The 12202-nt window shown below is 37.5% G+C and overlaps 1 protein-coding gene across 10 annotated transcripts in view; it reads left to right on the top strand.

Annotated features, from left to right (window-relative positions):
- ARHGEF3 (Rho guanine nucleotide exchange factor 3) overlaps positions 1 to 12202 on the top strand; it is a 110124-nt gene extending 97922 nt beyond the window's left edge. For all 10 annotated transcript variants that reach the window (XM_064432596.1, XM_064432600.1, XM_064432594.1 and 7 more), the window contains 8 exons: positions 3445 to 3615; positions 5361 to 5423; positions 5717 to 5813; positions 5912 to 5988; positions 7329 to 7586; positions 7754 to 7924; positions 8876 to 9062; positions 9997 to 12202. In XM_064432596.1, the coding sequence (XP_064288666.1) occupies positions 3445 to 3615; positions 5361 to 5423; positions 5717 to 5813; positions 5912 to 5988; positions 7329 to 7586; positions 7754 to 7924; positions 8876 to 9062; positions 9997 to 10322 (1350 nt within the window). In that variant the 3' untranslated portion in view covers positions 10323 to 12202. The remainder of the gene's footprint in view (positions 1 to 3444; positions 3616 to 5360; positions 5424 to 5716; positions 5814 to 5911; positions 5989 to 7328; positions 7587 to 7753; positions 7925 to 8875; positions 9063 to 9996) is intronic.

Here is a 12202-nt window from a genome sequence, read left to right as displayed (position 1 = left end):
GTGATGTTATTTATACCATCCCCTCTAACTATGTGCTTGAAGGAGCTGGAATGAGAAATCAGCTTCTATGTTCTCCAGATCCTGCTGGTGATGTCCCAGCTGTAAATTGATGTCTTATCTGATTTTCTCAATGACTGTAGAGCAGGGACAAAAAAGACTGACCTTGTGCTCAGGTGTCCCACTTGGAATTACTTAGGAACATTCTGGGAAGTACATATAGCTATTTCACTTCATTATGTTTTGACATAGCTGTCACTGTGTCTTGAGAACAGTATAGGTTTCTTTTCATCATGGGCTCTTCTGTAAAAAAAAAAAAAAAAAGTTGATTTTTCTTACTGAGTGAACTTTTATGTATCTTCATGGTTATTTCAATCAAAACCCATGTTTCTTCTTGCATTGTTGCTAGATGTTCTGTGTCTGTAAAATGAAGAAAACTACTGACATTACCACAACATGCAGAACAAACAACTTCTTCCCCTGGAAGAAAACAAAACAAAGTCAACAGAACATCCATCTAAAAAGACCACTCCAACAGCATCAGTAAAATGAGTTAGAAAATTCTGAGATTCCTTTATGGCATTTCAAACAAACCTTCTTAGATAGTCTTCTAAATGGAAAATACGTGTAAGAGTAAAAAAAAAAAAACCAACTTACTGTGTATAATTTTCCTTACCTCTGTACATGTGACTTCCACTTAACATTAATGGACTTTCAGTGTGCAGCATGAGGAGAAAAATTTCTGCCTGGGATTTGTGTAGTTTTTTTTATAAGATACCTTCTTAGCTACTTTTTATGTTTTGCATATTTTATTGATTACAGAAGTATTTGATTTTTTTTTGTGTATACTTCACTTTATTCCAATTTTCCACTTATTTTCAGTACTTTTTTCCATAAGGATTCCAAGTAAAAAATATTTGAATTATTTCAGTTTTTTTTTTTTCTGGGCCTTCTTTCTTGTTTTTTTTTTGTTGGGTTTGCTGGTTTGTTTTTGTTACTGGCTATTTGTAGTCACTCTGTTCTGTCATGCAGGGCAGTGTATAGCAGCTGGGCAATAAAATGCTGTTAGCTTCATCTCTGCCAGCCACACTGTGTCTGTGCAGCTGCAGGATTCCCAGTGCCAAGCAGTTATTCTTACTTGTTAATCCACCTGGGAAGCCAGTTTATTTCATGGCTGTATTTCCAGTCTCCATCAAGCCACACTGATGATTGTGATGATCTGCCTGGTCTTGTTCACAGCTGTGCTGTTTGGCTTAAAGCAGAAAATAGGATCAGAAAAAGAACTCCAGCTGATGCTGAAGAAAGAAATTGGAGTCTGCCTGGCTTCCTCTGCAACTTCCATTTTAATCAGTGTGTCTTGAATTTAAGTAGGGAGTCCAAATTACTTTTTTCTGTCTTAGGACACCAAACATTTCTAAAAATCCTCAAGAAGAAAATTGTTTTTAATATCAGTTCTGAATGCCACAGCTTTCATCAGCAGTGGCCTTTGCCCAGTATATGAAGTTGTTTGCTTTAATGCAGCTCTCATTAAGGGTTCTTAATTGCATTGATTAACATTGGTAACACATAGACCCTTCAAGAAACAGTCTTATAACAGCCAGGGAAGTTTGTTGCCACCAGGGAAATATGGTAAACAAAATGAGAGGTTGTGGATGGATTTTTCCCCAGCTCCTTTAGTTTTTGGAATTATATGAAAATTTTAATCATCCCACAAGGCCATAATTTTTAAACAGTGTGTGGGACATGTTTTTTAAGGAAGCCAGAAACTTCCTTATAGGAAAATATTTTAAAAAGACTGGAGATCTAAAAATGCTCTTTTGACATTACTGCAATTCCTTCATGGGATTCTATTACCTGACTGATTATTTTGGGTATTTTTTAAATTTTTCCTTTTTGACAAGTACAAAGCAAAGATAGCATCAGAGTATCTTCAAGCTTGTTTTTAGAATTTTTTGGTAGAACTTCAGTTTAGGGCTGTATTCCAATAATAAATAACCTCAGTTCTGTGTCCCTTATTAAGCAAAGTACACTTTGTATGGTTCATGGAAAGGCTGATGGATGAGAGAAATCAATTGAATATATATTCATTGTGTAAAGGTAGCAAGGATGCTAAGCATACAAGCAAGCAGGATTTGGTGAGTTTGGTTTCATTCTGAGTCTTTTTGTCCCTCTGTGCCCCTTCTGCCCAATGAGGACAGTTCAGGGCTGGGGAGGATTGTATGGAGTGTTCTCCTGCAGCAGGGAGGAACATTCTGTCACTGCCTGTGAAAGGTCACTTTTCCCAAAATGCTGCCTAATTTGAGTTTGCTCCATGATTCCTCATTATAGCAAGTGTAAGTTAAGTATGTAATCTCACATGTGTTTCTGTATCTTCTTAACTCTTGAAGGATTACTAGCACCTGACTTGCAAAGTTTTGGAAGGGGGGGTGATGTGTGTTTATTGTTAAGGTCTTTGTCAATTCCAAGTATAGCTCAGAATGGCCTCTGCTAAAGGACAGGTTTGTTATTTATATAATATCTTCTGCTGTGGTAAAAACATGGTATTTATAGGCTCTGTTTGCATTTCATGGGCTCTTCTTAAGAGAAGAATTCCAAATATTGTCCTTTGTATATGCTGCTTTCAACCTGGAAATTGAGAGAATTTATTTTGTTTTAAATATTCTTACCCAAGGCAATTGAAAGATGATTTTGTTATGTAAGGCAGGTTTTAAATAACAATAAAAATGTAGAGTATTTCAACTATGTGAGATAGTTTAAGCATTTCAGAGGTATGACCTCAAAAAGAAGCCTCTCATTCTAATGAAGCAAAAAAGAAACCTTTTCAAAATAGAATAGTAAGAGCATAAAGTATCCATCCTTAGCCTGAAATCCTTCTAAGAGTTTACAGGCAATTAAAACTCTCAAGTCTCTCCTAAACTTGAAATTGGTTTTATTGAAGTTTAGGACCAGACCACATAATAGATACAGAGATGCAGAATTAATAGATACAGAATTAATAGATGCAGGATTAATAAATGCAGAATTAATAGACACAGAATTAATTCTAAATTTCTGGTGAAGCAGAAGTGAAATGTACGAATAATTCCTGCCTGTTCACTGAACTGAAACCCTGTATTTGATCAGTTCTGTTAGTTCAGTGTGCTGCACCATTCTGCATTGTCCCTGTAGTACACTCTTGGTGCTTGTTGTATGGGAATGCATTGCAGAAGTTTTGTACATGTTGAGGGCAGGACACGGACAGAGTTCACTGCAGGAATGGAGGCCCTGCCCTTCCATGAGGATGTATTGAAATCATTTCTCATACATTCCTGGTACTAAATGTTGCTATGAAGTTCAAAGTAAAAACTGATCAGAGAACATTTGTTTGTTGTACTGAACCTTAGAAATGAGCAGAGTGAGGGTGTGGCACACAGCTGATGTAACAGGAACCCAATTGTCTCTTGCCAGCGCTCCATCAGTTTCCGCAGCGAGAGCCGCCCCGACCTGCTCAGCCCGCGGCCGTGGGCTCGCAATGTGCCCCCTGCCAACACCAAGAGGAGAGACAGCAAACTCTGGAGCGAGACCTTCGATGTCTGTGTCAATCACATGCTTACATCCAAGGAAATCAAGAGGCAAGAGGTACAGATATGGATATGGATATGTTTTTTTAACCATAAATTTCATGTTCAAAAGTCGCCTTTAAAGCGCAGAGTTGGGAATGCTCACAGGCGTTGGGGTAGCACTTGATGATGTCCTGCAATTCAAATGTGTCACCACCTCCACTAGAAGCTGAATTCCACCTCTAGTCTTTATGACCCAGGCTATATTAGATTAATGTATGCTTTGTTCAATCCAGCTCATCTTATTTCCTTAACAAACCCGAAGTCACTGAGATGTCTGGTGACTGGCTGCATGTGTGTGCATATTCTGTCTGACACTTCCTGTAGCAATGGGTGATATTTTGGTGTTTCATTTTGTTGTTCTAGTAATGTGAGGTGAGCATGCTGTGCCAGGAGCAGGTGTTCATCAGGTGATACAGACACACAAAAATGCACCATCATTTCCCTTTTGGATAAGACTGTCTTTGAAGAAGGTTCCAGTGCTAGACAGATGACACACTGATCAAAAGATGTGTTTTCCAAAGCAAAACAGAAACGTGCCAGGGGTTTTAATGTGTCAGACAAGAGAAAGTCTAAATAGTTGATATCATAGTCAACACAGAGCTCCTTCAGAATCAAGGTATTTTTATTTCCTAAAGAAATTTCTAACAGTATCAACAAAGCTTGTAACAATCTCCTGGAGAATATTTCAGGGACTGAGTCATAAATCAAACAACAGTAGTGTCAGGCATTTCTTGTGCAACTCTTAACATTGTACAGGAATTAATAGGAAATAAATTTGTAATTGAGAACTTCAAAGGCAGCTTACTGAAAACTAAACTGTAGAAACTGTTTGCACCGTGTATAGCAGTCACTGCTGTGTGGGGGCAGGAGCCAGGATCCTTGGTACAACCCGAATAAGTGAGCTGTGTCCCAGCAGGTGTAGCAGGGGGGTTCTGCTGTGTGTTTGTTCCCATCCTGTGTGCTTTGCTGGGACAGCTGACCTGCTGCCCATGAGCTGCACTAGGGCAAACCTGGCAGGAATGGGTGTTCTGAGCCCCAGGAATCTGATCCAGCTGGGAGTGGGCTTTCATGGTTTATACTGGTTGAAAGCTTTGACTGTAAAGCAAGGAATTCTAGCCCAAAATGTCCTTAACCCTTCCTGTACCCCAGTTTAAGGAGGAAATCATGCAAAAAGTTAATAACAATGGGGGTTTGATAAACCAGTGAATTACCATGGTGTTATTTTTAATCTGCCAGTTTTAAAGTCTCAAATGTGCTTTAAGAGGAGTAACTAACATCAGCCAACAGTTATCTAGAGCCCAGCCTTGGTAACAAAAAAATGAACTGGTACCAAAATAAAAGTGCTCAGTACCATGAAATGCTTTAAGTAAGGTCTGTCTCCTACTTAGTAGAATCCCCTGTGACTTCTGCCACTGCATGTGCTAAAATGGAACACAGCAAACTCCTATGCAAGCAACTGGGTAAGTGGCTAAGTCAAAGTCAAAACACCACAAAAATGAAGGTAGTTTCCTACATCTGGGAACACATCCCTTTGGAAAAAAATTCTTTGTCTATTTGAGATAAGCTTTTAATGAACTGTTTTAAAAAACAATGCACTTGATTCTGTAGTTATAGAATAAAGCCTTACTTTATTTCTGTAGATTTAGCAGAGAAATGCTGTTACATGGTGTTAAGGCAGCTGTTCAAAATGTAACATCAACCCAGGAAGCGGAGCATAGATTAAATAAAGATATTTTCTAATATTTGTGTCTGTTTCTACAGGCTATCTTTGAACTTTCCCAGGGAGAAGAAGACCTGATAGAAGATCTGAAGTTGGCAAAAAAGGTCTGTTTAAAAAACAAAACCAAAACCAAACCACAACAAAGAATAGTAATTGGTTCATAACACATTTAAAACAATCTTTGTTTCTTTATAATTGCTAAGATAGTAAAAGAGGAAAAAATTCAAAACATATTTCAATCTTCCTATTCTTTCTGAGACACTTAAGTGTGCTGCCTTTTTTTTTAATATGAAATTGATAGTTTAATATATGGTTATGAAACTTACTTACAGAGACCACTAAATTCTATTGCAAATTTTGCAACCACCAAACCACAAATGTTTGTTTTTCTTTTCAGGCTTATCATGACCCAATGCTTAAGCTTTCCATAATGACAGAGCAAGAGTTGAACCAAATTTTTGGAACACTGGACTCTCTAATTCCTCTCCATGAAGGTAAAACTCAAATAGTCTTTGGCTGCATAATTACAGCACATAGATTTACAGTCAGGTTTATTAAAATGAGGTTTCTCTTTTTTTCTATTCACTCTCAGATCTTCTTAGGCGACTTCAAGAAGTCAGGAAGCCTGATGGATCAACAGATCACGTTGGCCACATCCTCGTGGGTTGGGTAAGGCAGAGTTTGTAACCAATGTTGGCACTTCAGTCTGGAGCTGTAATGTAGTTTTTCTCAGACAATTTCCTTTCTATAACGTGTCAAAAATATATTCTCCAAATGCTTTTAAAAGGTAAAACAACTATTTAGGGACAAAATAGAGTATTTTCTCTTTTCAGGGATTTTCCATGAAAAGATTTAGACTGGGATATTGTCATTAAAGCTTTTGCTATTCAGGAGTTGAGCATTATTTAATATATTTTAAATAAAAATTAAGAGTCGGGTTACAGTTTTTCTCATGTAGATCCTTTAAGAATCTGCCCCTCTTTCTGTTATGCTTTCCTTGGAAAGTCAGACAGAGATACAAGAGAGATGTTGCTGCCTCATAAAAGATAAAGTGGATAGGTTCATGTCCACTAACATTCAACAGCATAAACACTGAAATTTTTTTGTTGATAAAACTGTTCATTGTTATCAGAGAGTTATTTTTGGTTTTATAAACGTGAGAAGTATGCTTTTAAGTAAATGTAAGTAATGAAATTTAGCAGGGTAAAAAAGGCTTGAAATTTTAAAGGAATTAAGTAATGATATTTAGCAGCTGTATGTGAAAGTGTAGCCTATGGTCCACAAAGGAAGAATTATATTATGCATATAATGCAAATAGTTAATGATAAATAATTTCTAAATGTCAAAAATAATAAAAAAATTCAGTTTTCTTTGCATAAATTAATTTAAAATGTATTTTCTGATGTGCGTTGAACATCAGTGAACTTCTCTTCGTTCCAATATATTCAAATCTAATTTCCTTTTTTAAAGATTTTGCATATTTGGTTGTTACTACAGCAGGTTTTGTAAATGTACATATTGCTCTAATCAACAGACAGGTTACTTTTTTCACATTTATATATGTACAGTTTTGTCATCTTAGTTTGGTCAAGGTTCCTGTGGGCAATATAGAAGTTTGATTGTAGAAATTTGCTGATCTGAAAAAGGCCAGGTTTGGGAGTACTCATTCCTAGGCTTTTATTTCCATTCATAATTAATTCCAGGCTTCTGTGTTCAAGTGTTGTCTGCACTAAATAGTGCTCAGTCTTAAGAAATTTATATTTTTAATGCTTTGCAATAGTAACAGAGGTCTGTAGGATCTGAGTGATGAGCAAGTGCTTCTAAATTACTTAAATGTTGAACAAGGTGGTCTGAGGACCCTTGTAGAGGTTATATTTGTTGGAAACATTACAATAAAGTGTGGATAAATCTCCAGCTGAAGGAGTCTCGGCAGGGATTCTGATGTCCTGAGTCACCTGAACCTTTCAGTGCAGGAAATCGTGCTACAGAATAATTTATTCTTTCCTCAGCTGCCATGCCTGAACTCCTATGACAGCTACTGCAGCAATCAAGTAGCAGCCAAAGCTTTATTGGACCACAAGAAACAAGATCACAGAGTGCAGGATTTCCTGCAGCGCTGCTTGGAGTCTCCCTTCAGCCGCAAGCTGGACCTCTGGAATTTCCTTGACATCCCCAGGAGCCGTTTGGTTAAATACCCACTACTGCTCAGAGAAATTTTAAGACACACACCAAATGATCATCCAGATCAACAGCATCTGGAAGAAGCTGTGAGTTACTGCTGGGTTTGGGGTTTTTTAGGAGATTATAGTAGTTTTACCTTATTAGTGAATTAAGGGAAACTACATAAAATATAAAAAAGTGCAAATATTTATATGAACAGTTGAATAGGGGACTGTGTAATTAAAATTCTTGTGTTTTCATTGTGTTTCTGCAGATAAATATAATTCAGGGCATTGTGGCTGACATCAATGTAAAGACTGGTGAATCTGAATGCCAGTATTACAAAGAGAGACTTATTTATCTCGAAGAAGGCCAAAGGGATTCATTGATCGATAATTCACGTGCTGTGTGTTGTCATGGGGAACTGAAGAACAACAGGGGAGTGGTAAGGAATAAATATTTTGTCATAAATAACTTTAAAAGATATCTTCATTTTGCATAACAGCTAAAAGAGCTGTGAGTGCACATAGAGAAACATCATTCTCTAATATATAGGAAGTTGATAAATATTAGTTATTATATATAACACTAATATTTTTGTTAGTAGTTAAGTATCTGTATAGGGAGATAATAAGATTATATATCTCTGTCTCTTATGGAGCCTAACAGTATCCTGGACAAATTGTAAATCTGATCAATTTCAATACTTGCAGGGAAAACCCCTAAATTTCTGGTCTCAGAGATGTGATATTAATGCCTATAAAGAACACACAAAATGTACCAACAGACTTACATTTGTCAAAGGCTGTGGTTATTCAAAATGCTTTACTTGAGTCTTTGTTGAGATCAAGGTTAATTTATTGACTAGAGAAATTTGGTACTTTGAATTCCAGTCTTTGGGACACTGCACTACTGATAAGTTTCACAGTCTGAGCTTTCAGTTACAAAGGGAAAAAAATTATGTTAGTAGAAGAGAACTCAGTCTTTCCTAGCTTTCCTCCCCCCTCAATGTTAAATAGAACTTCTGAATGGACAAACAATAAAAAGAGATCTTTTTACTTTACTGACACTAGTGGAAGTATGACACTTATGGAAGTAGATAAAACTTTGGGAAAATCTACTTTAGAAAGTAACCAAGTATGCAGAGCATTTTTTCAGCTCTGGAACTGTTTTGGTTATGCTTACAGTGGAAGGGTCCAGTTTCACCACAGAGGGAAAGGTGAAACAGGTGCTGTTTCCTGGTTCACCTGATGAAGGTCAGGCAGGCAGCTCACTATCAAACTACCAGGAAGAAACTGGTGATTTTCATCTTTCTGGCCAACTTTATTTATTCCCTTTGATTAAATGATATTCCACTCAAGGAATAATGCTGTATTACTTACGAATCTTTGAACAGAAGCTGCACGTGTTCCTCTTTGAAGAGGTGCTGGTGATCACTCGGGCGGTGACGCACAACGAGCAGCTGTGCTACCAGCTGTACCGGCAGCCCATTCCCGTCAGGGAGCTGCTGCTGGAGGACCTGCAGGACGGAGAGGTGCGCCTGGGCGGCTCCTTGCGGGGAGCCTTCAGCCACAACGAGAGAAGTACGCAACAGCTTCTTCTCTTTGCTCCTGTAGGGCCACGTAACTGTAAGATACCTGCCAGTGTGACACCAGAATAGTCTCTGAAATTAACATTGTCTCCATCCGACATAGTGAATTTTGTTTCAGACTTGTTATGTTCTAGGTTGTTTCTTTTCAATTGTTCCTCAAAGCTCACTATATTGATAACAGAATTTCTCCACACACCTGCTCCTATACTGAATTGAGAAGGGGAGAACATACAGACTGTAGTGGCAGTTTTGCAAACTTTGCAAGGCAAAGTTATAAGCAAGTGTTTTTCAAATCTTGAGCTTCAGCTGTTTTGCCTTTCCTTGTACTGGAGACGCTGATTGCTATTGAATAACTCTTTAAGCTGGCAGATACTGTAGTGCTCAGGGTCAAGACTGCAGCTATTCATGTTTATGGGTCTTCCAGCTGAGTATATTATGAAGATGCTTTTCTACTACAAGGGTCCTTTAAATCTCATCTGGTCAAAACTTCAAGAGGTTTTTGTATGCATCCACTGTATTAGTGAAGTGAAAGGAAGGGATGAGGCAGTCTTTGGCTGGCACAAAGATGCTGCATTCAGTGAAGGTTCTGGAAATTCACTTTTCAGAGAAGTAGGAGGAGAGGCATTAAAGTGTGGGAGAAGCCTTAATCTTGCTGATTCACCTTAAGCTTTATGGTTAGCTCATGCATGGCAGAGCCAAAATTATTTAATCCAGCAATATGAAGTTACTAGAAGTAACTACTTGTGGTGTTCTGTGGTCTACTCCCAGAAAAAAGAAGATACCCAGACTCTTTTCTCTGGTCTCACAGGGTCTTGTCTAATCTTAAGGCAAAGATTGTGCAGATTTTGTTACTTAAATGTACTCTTCGATTATAAAATCCATTCAGCCAAAGCATTCAGCGGTTTGATATATATTATTTCTTTCAGTCAAAAACTTCTTTAGAGTCAGCTTCAAAAATGGATCCCAAAGCCAGAGTCACTCTCTCCAAGCCAACGACTCCTTCAACAAGCAGCAGTGGCTGAACTGCATCCGGCAGGCCAAGGAGAAGGCGGCGTGTGCGGGCCCGGCCGGGCTGGAGGCGCGGGGCCCCCAGGGCTGCAGGCTGCCCCAGGGAGAGGCCCTGGAGCAGATGGAGCAGTCGGACTGCGAGTCAGACTGCAGCATGGACACCAGCGAGCTCGGCGCCGACTGCGAGCGCATGGAGCAGACGAACTCTTGTGAGAGCCAAAAGCAAATAGAAACCAACGTTTGACGAAAGCTTACGGCTCGTGGAAGAAAGGCTGTCTCTTACCTGTACAGTATTTGCATTCCATACATGGAACCATTTGGAGAAGCACTTTTAGAATATTTTTTGTGACAATGTCAATGCAGTTCTTGTATTTGTACCTGTGAGTGTCGTACTGTAACTGCCCATCTGTATAAGCTGGAATCTCTTGCAACTCATGTCCTGTGATTATATTCCATAAACACCCAAGGTGGATGAAAGAGGTACTTGACCAGTTATTCTCAATGTCCTGCTGTAAACAGAATCTCTAAACTACTGTTTATATATGCATTACATAAATACCTTTTCCTAATTTTTAAGTACTTTATTTGCCCTTTAAAGGGGAAGCTGAAGATGTGGATTTAATATAGAATTTCAGGATGGGTTTCAAGATAATCAGTTTTCTTAAAGGTATGGAAAGAAAAAGTAGTGTCTTGGAAGAAAAAAGAAAACTATTTTGCAATAAGCTATCCAAACTCCTGTGGTATTAAATCAGCAAGAACTATAAACAGCGGGCCATGGAACCAGGGACTTTTTAGAGATTTATTTTTCAAAATGAAGCACTGTCCTAAGATGCAGCAGCCAAACTTACTAAAATCTGGACATTTCAAATGGTCAGCATAATAAGATGGTTTCTTTTTCAAAGAATGTAATGCTAAAAAGAATCAACTGAAAAAACCACAACCAAACCTTTACAGCCAGCACTGAATTAAATGAAATGCTGAGAATACTGGATGTTTGTAAATAAGCTGGTAATTTGCTTTCAGTGCCATATATATATATATATATATATTATCTCAAACAGAGTAAGAATGGAAAGGAGCTTTTGCTTGTGAATAGGCCCTCTTCAGCATTTTGCACTCCACTGACCTCCACTGTTGGTTTTAAGCACCACTAATGTTAAAACATTTAATTTTCTGTAAATGTCTGTTTACAATTACATGTAGTTGGTTTTTAAAACTAAGTGATGATTTTATACAAACGGTGCTCTACATATACACCCTGTGGGATTATGTAGAGAGAGTTTAAACAAAAAGGGAATTTTTTGTCCTTTAGGATGTATTACATCCTTTTTACTTTCCTCAAGTTTTGTTTTAAAAGTTTTTGTTGCATTTCATTTCGTACTGTAATTGGAAATGTTACTGTGTTTTCTGGTGGCTGGTTTAACCTACTCATTATGATGAGAAGCAGATGAGTCACTTAAATGCAGTCTAAAACACATAGTGATCATCCTGTTCTTTTTCAGGAATCCCTGGGTAGTATTTTATTTCTTACTGTAAGAAATAATGCCAGTGCTGTATGGCAAGCTATGAAAATGATATATTACAAATTTTAAATGATTCTTGGTATTACACAAGATAACCTGTGCAAAGTACTTGTAACAACAAAAGTAGAAAAACTGCTAAGTTATTGCCAAAAATATTTTTCTTGTGTTCTACAAGTTTACATAAAATTTACTAGTTATCTTACATATATATATGCTGATGTGCATTACAGAAATCAGTGTGACGAGATGATAAACAATATAAAACAAGGTATTTTTATTTTTTAAAAAATGGCATTTTTACCCTATAGAACATATTTCTGTATTTATAGTTTTTAAAAAAAAAATCAATTTTCTTTTCTGTTTCAGGCTTTGTAATTTATTTCAACTGCTTCATTTTTAGAGCTGAATGAGTGAAGATGAAAGGAAAAATCTGCAAAAGAACAGGCATAGGGAAGTTGTTAAGCAAAAATGTTGAAAAAGAGCAAAAAGCATGTAAAATGTTCAGGTAGAGAAGAAAAAAGGAATGCGTGCTTTGACTTTTTTTATTAATGGCCTTAAACTTTTCTGGAAGCATTTCAAATAAATTACATTAAACCATTTT

The sequence above is a fragment of the Passer domesticus genome, chromosome 9 (assembly GCF_036417665.1).
Source record: "Passer domesticus isolate bPasDom1 chromosome 9, bPasDom1.hap1, whole genome shotgun sequence".
Classification (NCBI taxonomy): Eukaryota; Metazoa; Chordata; class Aves; order Passeriformes; family Passeridae; genus Passer; species Passer domesticus.
This window is presented reverse-complemented; position numbering and strand designations above follow the sequence as displayed.